The sequence below is a fragment of the Ilyonectria robusta genome (genome assembly GCF_021365365.1).
Source record: "Ilyonectria robusta strain PMI_751 chromosome Unknown BGZ61scaffold_10, whole genome shotgun sequence".
Lineage (NCBI taxonomy): Eukaryota > Fungi > Ascomycota > Sordariomycetes > Hypocreales > Nectriaceae > Ilyonectria > Ilyonectria robusta.
In genome coordinates, this window is record NW_025764444.1 from 401,698 (window position 1) to 421,166 (window position 19,469).

The 19,469-nt window shown below is 52.1% G+C and overlaps 6 protein-coding genes across 6 annotated transcripts; 4 read left to right on the plus strand and 2 right to left on the minus strand.

Annotated features, from left to right (window-relative positions):
- Positions 1-356: 356 nt before the first annotated feature.
- BGZ61DRAFT_532563 (uncharacterized protein) lies at positions 357-631 on the plus strand (the record flags this gene model as incomplete). The annotated part of the gene is made up of 2 exons (XM_046253877.1): positions 357-509; positions 560-631. 2 exons carry the CDS (start codon positions 357-359, stop codon positions 629-631), a joined length of 225 nt encoding a protein of 74 aa, XP_046104121.1.
- Positions 632-2,878: 2,247 nt separating this feature from the next.
- BGZ61DRAFT_532564 (uncharacterized protein) lies at positions 2,879-4,325 on the plus strand (the record flags this gene model as incomplete). Its single annotated transcript, XM_046253878.1, has 4 exons — positions 2,879-3,029; positions 3,091-3,890; positions 3,942-4,094; positions 4,146-4,325. The coding sequence occupies 4 exons, from the start codon at positions 2,879-2,881 to the stop codon at positions 4,323-4,325; spliced, it is 1,284 nt and encodes a 427-aa protein (XP_046104122.1).
- Positions 4,326-6,223: 1,898 nt separating this feature from the next.
- Positions 6,224-7,445, plus strand: BGZ61DRAFT_545236 (amidase signature domain-containing protein; the record flags this gene model as incomplete). The annotated part of the gene is made up of 4 exons (XM_046255291.1): positions 6,224-6,366; positions 6,418-6,579; positions 6,607-6,758; positions 6,806-7,445. Coding segments are annotated over exons 1-4 (997 nt in total), but the record flags the coding sequence as incomplete, so codon positions are not given.
- Positions 7,446-8,848: 1,403 nt separating this feature from the next.
- BGZ61DRAFT_451991 (peroxidase/catalase) lies at positions 8,849-11,418 on the plus strand. Its single transcript, XM_046245895.1, has 2 exons — positions 8,849-9,275; positions 9,331-11,418. Exons 1-2 carry the CDS (start codon positions 8,946-8,948, stop codon positions 11,254-11,256), a joined length of 2,256 nt encoding a protein of 751 aa, XP_046104124.1. The 5' UTR covers positions 8,849-8,945; the 3' UTR covers positions 11,257-11,418.
- A 1,440-nt stretch (positions 11,419-12,858) lies between these two features.
- On the minus strand, positions 12,859-16,383 carry BGZ61DRAFT_390551 (uncharacterized protein). The gene is made up of 3 exons (XM_046242814.1): positions 15,152-16,383; positions 14,969-15,092; positions 12,859-14,924 (listed from the first exon to the last, which is right to left on the minus strand). Exons 1-3 carry the CDS (start codon positions 16,155-16,157, stop codon positions 12,989-12,991), a joined length of 3,066 nt encoding a protein of 1,021 aa, XP_046104125.1. The 5' UTR covers positions 16,158-16,383; the 3' UTR covers positions 12,859-12,988.
- A 935-nt stretch (positions 16,384-17,318) lies between these two features.
- On the minus strand, positions 17,319-18,481 carry BGZ61DRAFT_517968 (uncharacterized protein). Its single transcript, XM_046252350.1, has 2 exons — positions 17,729-18,481; positions 17,319-17,672 (listed from the first exon to the last, which is right to left on the minus strand). Exon 1 carries the CDS (start codon positions 18,096-18,098, stop codon positions 17,757-17,759), a length of 342 nt encoding a protein of 113 aa, XP_046104126.1. The 5' UTR covers positions 18,099-18,481; the 3' UTR covers positions 17,319-17,672; positions 17,729-17,756.
- Positions 18,482-19,469: the final 988 nt, after the last annotated feature.

The following is a 19,469-nucleotide window of genomic DNA, read 5'->3' on the forward strand; positions in this document are numbered from 1 at the left end:
TTGTCACACAAGAGGCATCCGTGGGCGTACGGAGTACAAGAGAGGCGAGGGACATGCGCCGCCGCCACAAACATCGGGGCATTCTCTCTTCCTAGAGGAAGAGGCCATTTTAATGCCGGGCTGAGACATCATCCCGAACATCCTTGTAATCACACGTCAGTCTGTACGGCATAGCCTGGTTGCCTTGTCGCCTTTTATTTCCTTGTTTGCCTCCCTGACCGTTCCGCCTTATGACTGAAGCGAACGTGTGGCCAATTTTAAACCATCAGACGCGTATAATGCTCGAACCCCGCATCGTCTTGTCTGCTCTCCCATCCAGTAATCAAATTTATCAGCGCATTTTTGTTGTCCTCATAATGAGAACCTTTTCGTCACACACACTGTCCGCCGCCGCATGCCAAGCAAGACGTGCATCCTACATCACCACTAGCATTGCTGGACGCTTCGTCAATCCAGCAAAACTCGAAAGCTTTCTCGACGAGAGATTCAATGACAACTATACTGTCGAGGTACGAAGCGGTTTTCACCAAGATGTGAACTCTAACTAAGACGGTGGCAGATGAGCCGCAACATCTACCAGGTAACAGCGCCGCATCCCCTGACGCCTGCGGACATCAGAATGCTCTCTTAATGTATTGTACACGGGGATTCAGGTACGGGTCGCAAGGTGCGGCCGAAGGATGGGCCGGCGCTAAGGGGTAGACATATCGGAATGGAGGGTCAGGTTACACTCCGTGGTGTTTGTAGAATAGCAATCCGACATCCAAATATGAGAGGTTTTGCGACGCTTCGGCGATCGGCCCACATGGGACATCACAGATGCAGCAACTGAAGCAGAAACAAAGTGTCGCTATCTAGGAAGAATAAACACATGCCTACCCGCGAGATATTCCATGCGATGTCAATGCAACTTCAAATACTGTAGCAGCAGAGAGGGACGGAAAACAACACCAAACTTATCAACTCATCCTAAGGGAGATACACAGAAGGTCGATGTACAGACGTCTTGGATAGTCAGCCTGAAGCTGCACCAGACTCCGCATATAGGGTCGGATTGATCTGAGGCTAATGTCTCCAAGTAGAAAAGCATATCGTGAGATAAAATATCGGGTCGATTGCACGAAGTCCTACTGGCAAGGCTTTAATGTGGCCTGTGGCAGCCCGATATCTGAGGGAGGTGGGGCCTGGAGGACGAAGGTTGGACAAGGAGCGTAACAACAGTCAAAATAGACTCAAATAAATCTCTCCAAAATAAAAACAACACAATAATAGACTTCCATAGCAGCCCTAAGGTCACTTGTCCTTTCCGACTGTTAGGAAGAATCTCAATAGAATGAAAATGTGATAATCCTCTCCTCTTTGTGCTCTGACTTCCCCTTTTAACCCCCGAGGACTCCCTGCTAGCGACCAGCTAGCCCGAGAGTCCCTGACCGCCTGGCACAATTCTCTGTAATCTAGTCTATCGCCAACTGAAACAATTCTCAGGTTCCCTTGGCGGTGTGCTTTCTCATCTCGGTCCTAACATACTCCACCTCTTCCTGGTTAAGTCTTAGCAAGAAATGTGGTTGCATGATGAAAGCTACGCAACTTGGACTTTGAAATAGTGAAAACTTACGTCAGTTAGACGCCTTGGGGCTTTATAATTCCATTGGTTGTCCTGGAACTTCGCAGATTCAGTATTAAATACCGGACAGCGTGCTCACCCCGTCGATCTCGAAATCACTGTTCCCAAGGACATGGGTGAGGGCGGCAGTGAGGATCTCAATGGTCCCATACGTAAACGAAAACTTTTGCTTGATCATCATCGTGGTCGAGAGTTGGTTCGTCTGACCGTGGGGTCTGGAGTCACAAATGGCTGCGACAATGAAGGGTCAAATGATTCACGTGTGTGATGAGGCGGCTCTGGAATCAAGGTAAAGAATCAGGACCTTTTTACATTTTTCGTCCATGTGGATCACTGATTAAATATGTAACGAGACAACGTCTAGGCTGCTGGAGCCTAGCCTGCATTCAACTCGAAATGCATAAGGCTCTCGGGGTGATCAAGTGATACAATACCGTGCAATAAAGCCTGCATTCAACTCGAAATGTATAAGGCTCTCGGGGTAAGCCAGTGATACAATCCATGCAGTAAATGATACGCCGACGACCTCGGTTAACCATCACACGGCCTTAAACATGCATGTTAGTTTTCGCGGCAATTACGTGTATCTGTTCACTGCAGCATGCACGAATGCGATTGGACGCCTGCTCCTCATGCATGTGCATATTCTCGGTGAATCAATGACAAGGCAGATGTGAGGCACTGTATCTTACCATATTCAGTCAGCCTGCATGCAGGGCGCTTGTATTAAATGTGAGGGCAGGAACGAGGCAAAGCCACTCACCCCTGCTGACATTTCCCATCGGGCCAAGACACAGGAAGATCACCACGCACACGAATAAGAAGCCGCATCACATTTCACATCATCTTTAAGCCCCAGATTCTTCACTTAGAAGAGATGTCTTGGCTTCACAGATCTTCGGAGATCGTCAAAGGGAATCTTGAGGTGCTGACGTTTGACCCTCGAGAAAGTCGAGTCTTTACAATCGAGCGGGAAGACGGGGTAAAACTCTCGAATATCTGGGCGCTAATGAACACCACCTGACTCTCTTCAGGCGCTTGACACTAAAACCGATTTGCGATTAAGTACGGAAGATGAGTGGCGGGACTGGTTAGACCAGGTTTGTTGCTCCCATCCAAAAGTTCAAATTCATCCGCCGACTAATCACCCTAAAGAACCCCTCGAAGGAATCCACGACTTCCAGCCGTATCAATCTGATAATAGGCAGCCAAGGAAGTAAACCGTGGGGCCATTGCCCAGGACTTGTTTCCAAGATGCCTTGGTCGAAAAGCACTTTCTTGCGGGTCAATACGCAGCTTTTCGTTCATGCCCAAATCGTCCGAACCATCAACCGCAGCACCAGCTGCATGTTCTCTCGCATGTGGTTCGACTGGGAATCGGGGCAGACAACCAGGAGATCTCTAGGTGAGCCAACGCCTGACTCATCTCCCCGAAACACTTGTGTGCCAGCGCTGATCCGACCAAGTCTACACCTGCAGGACCGCCGCTTCATGGGCTCAAGATATGGCGTTTTCACTGACTTTCTTCCCCGACACTCTAACCACCCATGCCGTTGTCTATTCGTGCGACATGAAAACACCCGACATGTATTGTCCAAACTTGACATTGGATGAGATAATCGTCAGTCGACTATCTAACTCAGACACGGCAGTGTTTCACCCAATGCTGTTGCCAGCAATCTTTGCGGACATCGAGAGAGACAGGCAGATTGAGCTCGTTCGTACAAAGCTTAGTGAGCTTGCACAGAGAATCTGCCATCTCACATCGGCCACTTCCTCTCCGTCCAACTCGAGGACAAATCTCGTCGACAATCCGTCAGGAAACACAAGTACCGAAAATACAGGACGGACTCGGACGTTTGATGACCGTCTGCCAAGTCTGGGAACGGCCTTCAGTTGGCTATGGAGGACGCATTCAACCACCGACAGCGTGGAAGATGGAAAAAAGGCCCAGGAATCACGCTCCCCATACCTACTAACAAAGAAACTTGAACCTCCAACAGCCGATCTCTGGATTCAGATCAGCCGCCTAAGAAATGGGTTAGGAAATTGGCAGTGTCAGCTGCGCAACATGATCAACCATGTCGAAGAACTCGGATCCACCGAGTTCGCTAGCGACAAACCTTCCAGCTATGCCAACGTCCAACAGTTCCGTGAAGTGGGCGTCAGGATCGGAGAGAGACTTCAAGAGCTGGTCGACGAGTATGATGAGTACATCAGGGAGTGCACGCACATAATGGACGGTTTGACCCTGGCGACGCAACTGGTACGTAAAGAACGAAACAGCTCGCCATGCCCCAAGTTAATTTTTACCCAGGAGTTGAGTCACATTGGACGCAGTGACGCAAAAACCAATTTCGAAATATCAAAGGTCAACCTGGAGGTCGCCCAGTTGACGCGGCGGGACAGCAGTGTGATGAAATCGATTGCGGTCCTAGGGATGATCTTCCTCCCCGCGACGTTTGTGACGGTTAGTGGCTTTTACATAGCTGCAACTTCTTCGGAACTAACAGTGTTCGAGGCATTCTTCTCCATGGGGTTCTTTGACTGGAACGGGGATGAACCAAGCGGCGGGGGACCGTCCGGATACATCTGGATCTACGCTATTGCCGCCGTTGCTCTCACGCTCCTTAGTGTGGGGCTATTCTATATTTTTACTTTGAGAGCACGACAAGGTCAAGAGCGTAGAAACCCAGAGTAGTTGCATTCGGCAGTCTGAGTATCTCAAGTCTGGTTGACTTCAGGAATGGGAGGCAGTAGGTATCAGTGGACCATTTGAGTATGACCGGCTCCGGCCGGAGTGGTTCACTATTTCTTAATATTACTCTCCTTAACTAAGACTTGCTACAACTTGCCTGGAATGTCGACTAGGCCGTGGTGATAGTATTAGAACAATTTCTCTATATGATACGCCACGATACTTTTAGCCTAGAAAACACGGTCCTACAAACCCACAATGCCATGGTACAGATGTTGATAGCATATTCTTGATGAGAGATAGATGGTAAGGGCGTTTTTTTGGATGCCTCTAGATGTTCGGGAAGGTCAGCACGGACACGCGTCGGAAGGTAAGCCGCCGGGTAATTGTAACAACAATTTCCAATTCAGGGGAATCTATCTGATAAAGTTTAGAGTGATGGAAGATATGATGACAGAGGCATCCGGGCTGGATGCATGTGACAGGGAATACTGTCAGACGGAGGGATTCGGTCCGGCGGGCGACTAAGGAAGCGGGGGTTACGGAGACTGTAGATAAGGTAGATCCCTTACTGGGAAAGATAATTAATATACAGTTAAGTTATTAGTTATTAAGAGGTTAGAGTGCCCTAGTACACATACCCAGAGGGGGGACTAGAAGCTCAACAGTAAAAAAAAGCACAAACGATAGCATTAACAATACAGACTATATACCCAGTCCATTCAAAGATTAACAGTAAAGTTATTAGTTATAATAATAAAAATAAGATTATTATTATTATTATTAATTTAATTAAGCTATTTTACCTCAATCTATTATATATTTTCCTATGCTAAAAAAAAACCCTACTTTAGCAGCAGGAAGGAACGGAAATAACACCCAACTCATTAACTTACCCTAAGGGAAATGCACAGAGAGTCGTCGCACAGACATCTTGGCCGGTCAGCCCGAAGCTGCACCAGATTACGCGTATGAGGTCGGATCAATCTGAGGCTTATGTCTCCTGATAGGGAAGCATCTTATGAGATAGAATATCGGGTCGGTCGCAGGAAAGTTCGCTGGTAAGACATTAATGGGGCCTGCGGCAGCCCGATATCTGAGGGAGGTTGAAGACGGAGGTTGGACAGGGAATATAGTAACGGCAAGAAGGCTCAAATAAATCTCTCAAAAATGAAGGCAATCAATTAATAGACTCCCTAGCAGCCTCGAGCCCTTCCGGCCTCTCTGACTTCTAGGAAGAATCTCTGATGAAAGAAAAAGACCATGATTTCCCCCAGTAACGGCACTGACCTCCCCTTTTAACCCCATCCGGGTCACCCTAGGGACATCCCCGCTAGCGACCAGCTAGCCCAAGTGTCCCTAACCGCCTGTCACACTACTCAAACTGTTGGACCTCACTTACAGAATTACCAGATCAGACAAATACATCTCATCTTATTCCTTCCCTTTAAGTTTTACCGGCGAATAAGATGTCTCGGATAATCTCGTGGGGTCTCAGCCCAGAAGCTCATTTTTGGACTAGCGAGATAGCGATTAACAACTTATCATTTGCGGATACATGATTGCCGCTTTGCTCGTCAGTCGTCACACATCCGCTTCCTTGCGAAGCTGTACGATCTGACGTTTTTGAGCTCGTCTGGTCATATCATTTAGTCATTAATATATGCTGGTTTACTTCTTATCACAAAGTCCTTGGCAAGATTGTCGTCCATGTGAAAGATAATCACCATCATGTAGCATAAATACGTATCTGAGGCGCCCAGTTGAACGAAACCAAATTGTCTACCTTCAAAGAGATTGACGTACTTTTTCACGACAAACCAAACATGAAGCCCTCTTTGATCCTTGACCCGGCATTTTGCCTCATGGCTGTAGCTATGGGCGCTGTCGGGGTCACGTCCTACGTGACTAAAGTCGGCAACTTGAACCTGCTGCAGGCATCAGCCAAAGACGTTTCGGCAGCTCTTGATGCCGGCCAGTTCACATCGCTCCAGCTAGTGAATGCCTACCTCGATCGCATCGAGGCTCACAACATCAATGGCACGTCCGATACTCTCGACGCTCTCATGCACTCCTCCATTTCTAACATTCACAGGCCTTGGTCTCCGCGCTATCATCGAGACCGCACCAGGAGACAACGTCAGGACCATAGCCAAGCATCTTGACAGAGAGCGGTCAAAGGGAAAGATCCGAAGCCCACTGCATGGTGTTCCGATTCTCGTCAAAGACAGCACGTTGAACCCGCCACAGACATTTTGTTCGGGATCGATCTAACTGCGAATAGATTACAATACCGATGTTGAACTTGGAATGAACACTACGGCTGGTTCTTATGCCCTTCTTGAGTATGCTGGAGAAGCAAAGGGCGATGCCTTCGTCGTCAAGCGACTGAGAGACGCCGGCGCCATAATCTTGGCCAAGGCCAACTTGGACGAGGTAAGTATCTGTTCTGGAATCTCATGGACTGTTCTGATAATAGCCAGTATTCCGGTATCCGTGGCGTCAACGCATCAGCATGGAGCCCTCGAGGCGGCCAAGTCTCATGCCCATACGTGGTCGGAGGCTTCGCAGCCGGCGGCGATCCCAGCGGCAGCTCTTCAGGCTCTGGCGCCGGCGTCGCAGCCGGCTTCGCCCCTCTCGCACTCGGTTCCGACACCGAGGGCAGCATTGTAAACCCGTCCAGCCGAAATGCATTGTTCGGGCTGCGGCCGTCCACGGGGACGACCAGCAGGAGCGGCGTGGTGCCCATCTCCAGCTCACAGGACACGACGGGCCCGATGGGCAAAAGCACGTGGGACGTCGCCGTTGCGTTGGATATCATGGCCGCGGAGGATCCCGACGACCCGTATACCTTCCCGGTGGCGCCGTTCCGGCCCAAGAGTTACACCAAGTTCCTCGATCCTAATGGGTTCAAGGGATTGCGCGTTGGGGTCATCCGCGAGCCCTTTTTCGACACGTCAACCAAGCGCGGGAAGTTGATGGCCAAGGCTTTCAATAAAGCTCTGAAGAAGATGACTTCGTTTGGTGCCATTGTCCGCGAAACGCCGTTGCCCAATTACTCAGACTGGAACTACACATTCGTCGGTGCCGCTGAGAGGGTAAACAATGGAACCATCCAGATCCGTAAGTGCAGTTCAAGTTGTCGGACTTGGGGCTAACGTTTGGCTAGAGTACGACTTCAAAGCAGACATAGCACATTACTTACAGACAGCGCGTACAAATTCTTCGATTGAATCTCTCGAAGGAGTCATCGACTCTATGACCAAGCTTTGGAGCCTCGAGTCCCCAGAAGGCCAATGCTGCATGTCCACCTTTATCGCAGCGGACCAACTAAGCAACCGAGACACGTCCGGCGAATACTGGCTCGCCAAATACACGCAAGAAGCCCTCTACGAGCAAGGCCCAGCGGTGCTGTTCCGAAAGTACGACTTGGACGTGCTCGTGTTGCCGACCGAGTTCAGCGCTGCTCGTCTCGGCGCGGTGGGGAGGTTGCCGGTGGGAAATGTTCCTCTTGGGTACGATGGCATCAACTTGCCGTTTGGGATGGCGTTTGTTGGGAGGCGGTATGATGAGGGGGCTGTTATCCGAGCCATGTCTGCGTTTGAGGCCAAGTTCCCCGCACGTAAGGTGCCGTCTACGCTGGAGTGAGGCAGAGGGTTTTTGTGGTACATGGAGTGTATACATGGATATATGGGATGGATTCACTTGAATCCGACCTGGAACGACATAGGTCGGACCTTGCATTCAAATAGACGAGGGGCTGTTTCATTCCCGGCAGCATTTATACGGAATGAACTCACCATGGAACGTTCCGTGTGGTCCACATCCCGTCGGAAGAGCTCATTGGCCACCTGACGGAGTAACAGTTGCACATTTGCCTAATTGCCCAAGTCTTACGCGGCATGCAGCTACAGGCCTTGGCATAGAAAAGAAATGGTACGCTGATTATCTGTCGTGGATCGGATTCGCTGTAGGGTAGGTCATGAACTGCGGGGTTGTCTCGGTGTTTATGCCGGCGGCGTGCAGAACTAGCGGCGCATTTCCGACTTAGCTCCGACGGTAGACAAGCCAAGGAATTGGAAGACGGGGAAGATGTCTCTTTACACGCGCCGTTTGGTCTAGAGTCGGTACGGAACTGCACCTGCGAGTAGCCGGTACGGGGGCACAAACACAGGCCAACTAACTCGTTATCGGCAAAGGGTGTTATTTCTACTTTCGGAATCTTGACGAATTCCGACCCCCGCTTTACCCCGCCCGCCCCATCCGAGACGACGGCAGATGGGTCCCGACTGGTGTGAATTGACGAAATGTGACCCTCGTGAGTAGCAAGCGGTAGGGATTTGTGCGACGAGGGCGGAGGGTGATTGGGTTGGCGAGTGTGAGGAAGCGTCATGGAGGAACACTACGGAACGCTACTGAGTACTAGCCAACAAGGTTCTGAGGATTGGTCATTCAATGCGGGGTCCCGGAATACCGGTAGTGGGATAAATCGCCGGGTCAACCCTCTTTTCGAGGGGATCTGATTGTCTCTAGGATTTATCTCAGGTTTATCTCAGATTTATCTCAGATTCTCCTAATCTTACCACACATTTTGAGACATCTACCAACAAGAAATCTCCCAACATGGCTGAGAGCAAGTGTCCCGCTCATCGCCTGATGAACGTCAACGGCGGCGGCACCCGCAACCGCGACTGGTGGCCCGACGCCCTCAAGCTCGGCATCCTGCGCCAGCACACGCCCGTCACCAACCCGCTGGGCGGCGAGTTCGACTATGCCACGGCCTTCAAGAGCCTCGATTACGAGGCGCTGAAGAAGGACATTGCCGCGCTGATGACGGATTCGCAGGACTGGTGGCCGGCGGATTTCGGGCACTACGGCGGCCTGTTTATTCGCATGGCCTGGCACAGCGCGGGAACGTACCGTGTGTTTGACGGCCGGGGTGGCGGCGGACAGGTAAGAAGACATCTCGAGTCTCTCTCAATTGATAAAGACTAACCCCTTCAATCAGGGGCAGCAGCGCTTTGCTCCCCTCAACAGCTGGCCCGACAACGTCAGCCTCGACAAGGCCCGGCGCCTGCTGTGGCCCATCAAGCAAAAGTACGGCAACAAGATCTCGTGGGCCGACCTGATGATCCTGACGGGCAACGTGGCCCTCGAGTCCATGGGCTTCAAGACGTTTGGCTACGCCGGCGGCCGCGCCGACGTCTGGGAGGCCGACGAGAGCGTGTACTGGGGCGCCGAGAACACCTGGCTCGGCGACGATGTCCGCTACGGCGGCACCAACGCCGGAACCAAGGCCGGCGAGCGCCAGCTGGAGAAGCCGCTCGCCGCCGCGCACATGGGCCTCATCTACGTCAACCCCGAGGGCCCCGGCGGCAACCCGGACCCCGTGGCGGCGGCGCACGACATCCGCGACACGTTCGGCCGCATGGCCATGAACGACGAGGAGACGGTCGCGCTGATTGCCGGCGGCCACACCTTCGGCAAGGCGCACGGCGCGGCGCCCGATTCCCACGTCGGCGCTGACCCCGAAGCCGCCGGCATCGAGGCGCAGGGCTTCGGCTGGCAGAACAGCCACGGCTCCGGGGCCGGCCCGCACGCCATCACCAGCGGCCTCGAGGTCACCTGGACGAGCACGCCGGTCAAGTGGAGCCACGACTTCTTGACGTACCTGTTCAAGTTCGAGTGGGAGCTGACCAAGAGCCCCGCGGGCGCCAACCAGTGGGTGGCCAAGGACGGGCCGGAGAGCATCCCGCACGCCTTCGAGGCCGGCAAGAAGCAGCGGCCGACGATGCTCACGACGGACCTGTCGCTGCGCTTCGACCCGGCGTACGAGAAGATCTCGCGCCGCTTCCTCGCGCACCCGGAGCAGTTCGCCGACGCCTTCGCGCGCGCCTGGTTCAAGCTGACCCACCGCGACATGGGCCCCCGCGTGCGCTACCTGGGCCCCGAGGTGCCGGCCGAGGTGCTCATCTGGCAGGATCCCATCCCCGTGCTGGACCACCTGGTGCTCAGCGACAAGGACGTCACGCTGCTGAAGCGCGACATCCTCGCGTCCGGGCTCAGCGTGTCCAAGCTGGTGTCGGTCGCGTGGGCGTCGGCGTCGACCTTCCGCGGCAGTGACAAGCGAGGCGGCGCCAACGGAGCGCGCATCCGGCTCGCGCCGCAGAAGGACTGGGAGGTCAACAACCCGGCGCAGGTGGCCGAGGTCGTTGCCGCGCTGGAGAACCTGCAGGGCCGCTTCAACAGCTCGCGCAGCGACGGCAAGAAGGTGTCGTTGGCCGATCTGATTGTCCTGGCCGGTTGCGCTGCGATTGAAAAGGCCGCCCGTGATGCCGGCCACCGCGACGTCGTCGTCCCCTTCACGCCCGGCCGCATGGATGCCTCCCAGGACCAGACCGACGTGGAGTCGTTCGGCCACCTGCAGCCAATCGCGGATGGCTTCCGAAACTACGGCAAGTCGACGTCGCGCGCCAACGCGGAGCAGTTCCTCGTCGACCGCGCCCATCTGCTGACGCTGTCGGCGCCCGAGATGACGGTCCTCGTCGGCGGCCTGCGCGCGCTCAACACCAACTGGGACGGCTCATCCCACGGCGTCTTCACGTCGCGCCCCGGGCAGCTCACCAACGACTTCTTCACCAACCTGCTCGACATGAACGTCGCGTGGAAGGCCACCGACGACGCTGACGTCTTTACGGGCAGCGACCGCAAGACGGGCGCGCCCAAGTTCACCGCCACGCGCGCCGACCTGGTCTTCGGCTCACATGCCGAGCTGCGCGCCGTTGCCGAGGTCTACGGCAGCGCCGACAGCTCGTTCCGCTTCGTCAAGGACTTTGTGGCGGCGTGGGACAAGGTCATGAACCTGGACCGCTTCGACGTGCCCAAGGACAACAAGATGCCGTCGTCGGGGGTGAGGACTCCCAGCCGTTTGTGAGGCGTGGCTCTAGAATGTCGAGGTCCCGCCGTCTGAGGTCTGCAAGCAAGCATGCATCTACTCTTGCTGACGGGTCATGTTTTTGTATCCATGTATCGAGTGTTCAATATAGCCACGGCCATTCCCAACAATAAATGCACACTGCATTAACTGAATTTATGAAGTTCTCGCTAGGTGTTTCCACATTGCGAGTTTGGAGCAACACTGTAAAATTTATCCACCCCATACTTGGCGCATGCTCCATCGCCATCTCCTGCTCTCCCAATCTGAACACGGCCAATTCGGCGCCACTTTCCATCTTAATCTCGAGCCAATCTCAATCACGTCAATGACCCGACCCAGATTATGCATGCACATCGAGATTCTTATGCACTATTGAATTTGCTGAATTTCGGTGTATCACTACTCAGAACGGCTCGTCCTTGACCTTGAACTCGCGCACTGCAGCGAGGAGAAGCGGGGTCGCCTTCAGCCTCCAGGCCTAGTCGTTGTCTACATCCGCTTCGTTGACGTTTGGCGTCGCTCGAATATTTGTGGCATCATTGTCTCCTGTCATGACGCCATAACTTAGTCGCGGGTGGCCATTAATTGAATTTCTCCTCTATCGCTCAGAGCCTCGCAGCCAGTTTCACAACGTGCGATGTTATTTAAATCTTACTTCACCCCACGTTTTAGGCTCATATTTGGCGGGGTTGTTCTCTCTTATGCAACTCGGAAGAACTTCAAGTTTCTCGTTAAAGTTGAATCCTAGTTTGACGTCAGTCAATTGCCCATGGATAGCTTATAGCGGGTGATCGCACCGAAACAGAATGACATGGAAATTCGATCTTCCTGTCCATGCCGAATAACGCTGTGCAATGTTGATTTGAGCCCGTCATTTGTGAGCCGCATGAGGAATGGTTGTTTAGCACCTGCAGTCCCCGATACCCGTCTTGCCAGAGAAGAGTCGAAATCTGGAGGTCTGGTGAGTCCCGAGGCCGACTTCCTCAGGAATCGCTGTGCAGGAGAAACGCCAATCGACCAAATTTCCAAAACCGATGGGCGTCGCTACTGAAAGATGCATACAAAGATTTCGGGGGAACTCGCATGCAAATGATGGCATCGAATCAATACCAACTGTTCGCAATATCCTTACTACAGAAGACCCGATCGAAATTGCATTGAGTGGCACTTGCAAAGTAACGAGAAGCGCGTTGCCTTCCTCCATTTGGGCTGGCAAAGACATAGTGGATTTCTTTTTGGGAGGGTTTGCCCCGTTGGAGGAGTTTCGGGAATACAATGGGTATTTGATGTAGGTTGAAGCCTGTGTCAAACTATACCAATTCATTCTAGCATCACCTATGGATATTTTATGCTATGTGCTAGTTTAGTTGTACCTCTATTTTATTCATATCCATCTTGCCACTGCTCTGTATCTACTAAACTCAACTTGGAATTGCTTAAAACCGAAACGGACCGTAGAGGAAAGGAACTAACTCTTGTTGCCCTACATTACCCCTTGGTCGCGTCCTGGCTCAAGCGCGTTTGGGAAAGTGTATCTAAGTTGGTCGCTTTCACTCATACATAAGGGTACCATCAGCTTATTTGCGACTTCTCTGTTGATATCCTCGCTGTATGCCATACATAAAATCAACTTGTTTCCTCTTTCTCGCCCAACTCCCCAGATTCTTCCACTGCTTACGTTTTCAGGTATTGCTTCTCAATGCTACGTAGACTGTAAAAAATCGCCATGCTAGGAGTTTCCCGCCAATGCCTCCTCGTCAGACTTTTTTCGTTGCTCCTGTATCCAAGCCAGATATCGTATGCTTCGTAGTGTATCAGGATGCTCATCGCCCAACAGCCTCTTTCGACTTTCTAATGCCTCCACTTGCAGAACCTCAGCCTCATCCCAGCGCCCCTGGTCCCCGAAGGTTGATGCTAGGTTATTCATGCTTCGTAGTGTATCAGGATGCTCATCGCCCAACAGCCTCTTTCGACTTTCTAATGCCTCCACTTGCAGAACCTCGGCCTCATCCCAGCGCCCCTGGTCCCCGAAGGTTGATGCTAGGTTATTCATGCTTCGTAGTGTCTCAGGATGCTTATCGCCCAACAGCCTCTTTCGACTTTCTAATACATCCGCTTGCAGAACCTCGGCCTCATCCCAGCGCCCCTGGTTCTTAAAGGTCAATGCTAGGTTATGCATGCTTCGTAGTGTATCAGGATGCTTATTGCCCAACAGCCTCTTTCGACTTTCTAATGCCTCCACTTGCAGAACCTCGGCCTCATCCCAGCGCCCCTGTTTCCCGAAGGTTGATGCTAAGTTATTCATGCTTCGTAGTGTATCGGGATGCTTATTGCCCAACAGCCTCTTTTTACTTTCTAATACCTCTACTTGTAGCACCTCAGCCTCATCCCAGCGCCCCTGTTTCCCTAGTGTCCATGCTAGGTTATGCATGCTTCGTAGTGTATCAGGACGCCCATCGCCCAATACCTCCTTGCAAATCGCGAGACTCTCTGCATAAAGTCTCTCCGAATCGCGGTATTTACCCTTAAAATAGAAAAACTCGGCCGTATTATGGAGGAGGATTGCCTTCCACTTTGCCACAGCTCTTGACATACTAAAAGTATCTTTAAGAACAGCGTTTGCATGTGGCAGATACGCACTGCACTTTTCCCTGTTCTCAAACTTGCCAAATGGGTAAATTTTTGCCACTGCCAAGAGCGCCTGGCCGGCGTAGTGAATTGCAGTGTTCTCTTCAGTGAGCCACTTGCGAGTCACCAAATGCACGAGTCGATGCATGTTGAGATTATCGTCCTTATCTTCCGATACGAGAGAGAATGCTTTCAGAACACCCACGGCTTCGAGGAGATCCGTACGACCGTTACGCTCTCCGTAGCTCAAGAGGAATGCCTCTGGAATTGCTTGTCGATCCAAGAAGCTCATCAGCGATAGCAACTCAGCCGCAAAGGGATTTTGTCGCTGTATCATTCGGAAGGATAGCATCCACGTCTGTGTGATGGCCCTAGGAATTTCTGGGTATCTTCCTACCGTCTGAAATTTCTTTCCGAGCAACGTGACGAAACTCTGGTCTCCTTCATCCAGTAGTTGGAGGTATTTGCTGACCTGTATGCTGTTCTTCTCGATATATGCCGCAGCTTGAGTGAGGGCTAACGGAACGTGATCAAGCTTAGTCGAAAGATTTGACAGATCGGTGTGGCTGAATGAGTCGTCTTCTAATCTTGTCTGCAGGAGGTGTTCTGACTCATTCTCATCCATCCGATCAACCTTGATTGGAGGCTGCCCCAGAGTTAGATCCAGTCCCACCTGCTTGTTTCGTGTCGTAACTAGGATGTTTCCGTGTCCACATTCTAGAAGGTAGCGTGCAAAATCGGCGCCGTTAGCCATTGTGCGAGTTCTAGGCCCTGGCCCTTCGGAGAAGAGTTCCACGTCATCGGCATTATCGATGATCATGAGCCACCGGCCGCAATCCTTGCTCTCTAGCCATTTCTTGACCATCAGCAGCACGTCTATCTTAGGATCATTGCAACCCGGAACCTGGCAGTCCCGGATAATGACTGAAAAAGACTGCTGTAATTGCTCGGCGCCGCTCGCATTGACCCAGAAAACCGACACATCCGGAGATGTTTCATGAAGCCAATAGACGTATGCTAACGCGATTTGGGTTTTCCTTTTCCTGTTAGTCATGAAGTGAGATCCGAGTAAGCGACTCACCCTATGCCACCCAGACCGAAGAGTGAGGCCCTTGAATACAGCGGCCCCATCAGATGTTGCTGTAACTTCTTGAGTATCGCGTCTCGGCCGATGAAGCCATTGTTCTTCGGGAATGGGACGAGAACTGGGGATCAGGTTAGACACTATAAACTAAGATAAACGATGGAAAAAGCCATCACTCACACCAGGGGCCAGTGAAACCTTGGTCCGTCCCAGAAGAATTGGCATTGTCAATATGTGGAGGACTTGCTGGCTCCCAGAATCCTAGGAACGCCGCTGAGCAGGCTGCCGCCGTTGCTGATGCATACCGTTGCCACACCTTCATCTTGTGACTGTCTGCGTAGTCGCAAGCACCCTTAATCACCACGCAAGGAAATATGTTCCACACTCCGGCTCCTTCCATCTCGAAGCCGATGGCGCCCTCTTGCTGTACAACCCGGTCTCGATCCAATCCGGATTTCATCACTGTGTCACCAGACGCGATCAGGCCGAAGTGGACCACAGGTTGTGGTGGTGTAGCCTGTACAAGATGAGGGCGTGAAACTAGTGTACCGCTGCAGCCGCAGTCTTCGCACAACTTCCCATCGCTGAGGTGGCGGTATGATGCTTCGAAGAGCCGGTCATGCTCAGCCCCTGGATACTGAGCTTTCAGCGCTGGCTGTCCCTGGAGCTTGGTCAAAGAGCTCGTCATGTTGCTAATGAGCTTCATCCGGCCACGTACGCCTTTCAGCTTCGCTAAGAGAGAACGTATCTCCGATGAAGACTCCCCGAGAGTATTTTTACGCACGAAACGTTCTGGAAACTGTCGACCGAGATCGTATTGGATGACACCTTCGCTGATTATAACATCGCCGAGTACAATATCGTCCCCATCCGCTTGAGGTGCCGCACCGCAGATCCCAACAACAAGGGCGAGCTTGATGCTGGGGAAGCTCGTGCGGCAGTTCGCTGCGACAGCCGCGGCGTTGGCTTTACCCATATCAGGCATGTGGGCAAGGACGACGTTATGACGGCCGATGAGGCCGGTCGAGTAGGCGTTGGCATCGCAAGCAGCTTTGCCGTAGGAGGGGCCTTCGTCGTCCCAGTGGCGATCAAACAGAGCCTCCACAGCATCGGCTTCTATCGTCAAGGCGCAGATTATGGCAATTTCGAAGTCGCGGCGGCTGGCTGGGCGCGTGGTTTGGGCCATAGTTGAGCTACTCGTAATGTTCGTTCCAACGTGCCCGAGGCACTAAACAGGCTGTGTCACGCGATTTATCGGTCGTTGGATAGGGAGGAAGATCGGTCTCGAGCGGTCGCGATAGGTTGGAAGTTTCTTTGTCATTGATAGTAGCCCTCGACTTGACTAGCTTGGAACCATGGTATTCTCTTAGGTTTCATGGATGGTGGAGATAGCGTAGAGAGGATGATGGGGCAATGTTGCAAATTCCCTGTCAGCCTGAGATTCAGCCTAAACCCCGCACTTGAACAGAACACGCCTGACTAATCGTAGGACCTTGGCATGAACACTTCCACCGCCTCATGAGGCTGAACCCTCTCATCATTGGAAGTTGCTCTTCTTATCTTTGATAGCCTAAAATATCCGAATACACGGACTCCTCATGTTGGAAAAACTCAGGGCACATGCTGTCCCGCCTTTCCCCTTCTAAGAGCCATAGCCGAACACGACGTTGAGGATAATCGAATGGGAGACGATTGTTCACCAACAAACGGGCCATGACCACTGGGACATCTGAGCCACAGCGGGCACCATCTCAAGTGCACTTCCCCAGCCTTTCTATAGTATCACCATGAAACACAAGCCGGCGTAACATATTTGAGGCTGGAATAAATAGTCCAGGAACATTTACGTGCATTGCATTTCTTCAGCTCTTTGTGTTAAAATCCGCCATAAGTTGAGTATCGAATAGCTGGCCTTCTATGACGCTCAGAAAGGGAACTCCTTACGAATGAATAGCGAGATTGTGATATTGGAGTTATTGAATATGCTTGTGTGCATGAAGGAATCTGCGTGTACAGAGCAAGATGGCGAAGTGGAGAACTCTTGATCAGTTCCCGAGAATCGTTGATCTCCTCACCAACCGTAATTTCAACGTAGCTGGCATACTGGCATCAAAAAATACAAGTCGCCGGAGTGACTGCACTCGTGTCGGCCCTTGAAGCTAGCTGCTTTAACCCAAAGGCATATCGTGAAGGCACCAAGAGCCATACCCGCCACGGTATGCCCAGCAATCTACAAATACAACCTTGGCTCTCCCCTAAGAGTATAAAACGTTCGCTGGGGTACATGCGTATAGTTTGAGGAGAGAAAGGAGATGTGCGGTGCAATTGCAGGCAGTAGTAGCTGGTGTGAGTCCAAGAATCATTCATCTTATTTGTTAAACCTGGCACGTAACGAGGCAAAGAGGAGCTCCATACCAACGGCCTGTATGGATGTCGTATATACACCTGGTCCCTTGAAATTATTTACTCAACCAGGCACTAGACCGCGCGCTGCCTAAGGCGATAGTGCGAAGATCCAATTCGAGCTCATACAACACAGGTATCACCATTCGGCGTCGCGGCTGCTCTGGTTCCACGCAAGGCCAATTTCCAATCATCAACAAGCTCAATATCCTTTCCATCCTGAGTTCATAATTTTTTACTTCATGTCATATCCGTCGTTTGGTCACTGGATCCTCGCCTATTTCGCGGGAATCGAAGCCTAGGTATGAGAGGTAAGCTACCACCACCATCCCATAAACACTGTTGGGTACTCACAAGCTCCTGCAAAGCTTCTCGACATCAATTAACAAGAAATATAACAGCGGCCATCCTTGCCACAGTAGTCTGCCACCGGCAAGCAGCACTCTTTCTTGCAGCACTTGTTGTATCTGCAGCACCGACCTTTGCAGAGGTAGGGTGTGCACCTGTCGCATGAAGCACGGGACTCGAGATCGCCGTCGTCACGCTTGATCAAGTCGCCCTCATCGTCGCCGACTCCTCGGCAACGCTCGTCCGAGGGGAGAGACAGGAGATCGACGATGGGCATCTCGACGAGCTTCTTCTTGCCGCCCCGCTCATCCAGCGAGGTGGCTGCCGTGGCAGTGAGGAGCGAGAGAAAGAAACCAACAACGAAACTGGTCTTCATTTTGACGGTCTGACAGTGAAGAATTTTGGCAAGGTGAGAAGGAGTCGGAGAGGATCGTCCGGGGAAGATGGTTGAGGATGTCCCGGCTCTTTATAGGGGACAACACCAGCTAAGCTCGCCAGGATGCATTGTTGAGACGGGAGGATTCTAGTCCGAATCGAGTTTCGGGCAAATGCAGAACTGCACATAGCGTGTCACCTCCCCTCACCGAATGATCTCCCAGCCTCCTCAAAGCCGGACTGGTTATGCAGAGCGCCATGATGCTGACACTAGACCATTGCACGTTGGCAGGCACGGACTGCCGATCCCAGTCTGCTGGGCTGCCGGATAGAACGCGGTTGGTAGTCCGGGCCTGATGAGGCCGATGGGACGGTCCTCTCTGGGTTAAATCCAAAATACCTCAATGGTTGGAGACATGGATGTCGGGCGATCGCCCATTCAGCTCTATACTAGCGCCGGTCCAATGTTCAGCCGTCTGACGATAAGTGTGCATGTTTCCCTGAAATTAATGGCTTGGGCTAGCGACTCCTGGCAATTAAACGACGCATCGATGAATCATCCAACAAGCATCGATATTTTCCATTTTCTGTGGCGAGCTCCGAGGTCTCTGCCGTGCTCATTTCGTCTGAATGTGGTGCATCAATGAACTGCGACAGAATCATCACTCTAACCTTGCGATCAGGGATGGGCTATCCGAGTACATGCCGCGTTAGGGACATTCCTCTACCCCGAAAAGCCGGTTTCTCGGGATGCTCGCATTGCCAGGGTGCTGTGAAGTAGTTCCGGTGCGTTCAAAACGGGGACATGAACATCTTCGCCAACATACTGTAGGTGAGCCCCCTGATGAAGTCTTAAGAGACTTCAATTCATCTAGTGATACCCTTGGAGTTTGGGTTTGGTATCCGCGTATGATCCTCGGAAAAGATAAGACGGGCATGGCGGCATGGATGAGTTGGGGATGGAGTGCGAAGTGTGGTTAGGAGCAGTGATGGGGCCGCTCAGCCTTGTAGCCCACAGTTATTGATCCACCAATGGTGATAGTGTGTAGTCCGCTAGCCAGGGGGGTGAACTAATAATAGGAACTCTGTCCATTTATCGTGTGTTTGGGAGCGGGGGAATGGGGATTATCAGCTTTGCAGGCCCTCCTGTTGCGTAAACTTGTCCTGATCGGGTGATCATATGGCAGATCTTGTCGGCATCGATCAGGTGGTCTTGCCTAGAGTACAGGTTGGATAGCGTATATGTCCCTTTGAGGGTATCCTTACGCGTGGGCTCGAAAATGGTAAAAGTTTATGAGGGGAAGTCAAGACAACCAATAATAATCAAGTTATTTGTATTTGAGTTGAATGATGTATCGCAGTTTGTACAGCG

What these genes read in the sequence shown, in the direction of transcription:
- BGZ61DRAFT_451991 (XM_046245895.1), top strand. Translation starts at nt 8,946, where the DNA reads ATGGCTGAGAGCAAGTGTCCCGCTCATCGCCTGATGAACGTCAACGGC. An exon ending in GCCGGGGTGGCGGCGGACAG is followed by an intron (nt 9,276 to 9,330) that starts GTAAGAAGACAT and finishes CCCTTCAATCAG; the next exon opens with GGGCAGCAGCGCTTTGCTCC.
- BGZ61DRAFT_390551 (XM_046242814.1), bottom strand. Translation starts at nt 16,157, where the DNA reads ATGGCCCAAACCACGCGCCCAGCCAGCCGCCGCGACTTCGAAATTGCC. An exon ending in AGGTTTCACTGGCCCCTGGT is followed by an intron (nt 15,093 to 15,151) that starts GTGAGTGATGGC and finishes CCTGATCCCCAG; the next exon opens with TTCTCGTCCCATTCCCGAAG. An exon ending in TTCGGTCTGGGTGGCATAGG is followed by an intron (nt 14,925 to 14,968) that starts GTGAGTCGCTTA and finishes TAACAGGAAAAG; the next exon opens with GAAAACCCAAATCGCGTTAG.
- BGZ61DRAFT_517968 (XM_046252350.1), bottom strand. Translation starts at nt 18,098, where the DNA reads ATGAAGACCAGTTTCGTTGTTGGTTTCTTTCTCTCGCTCCTCACTGCC.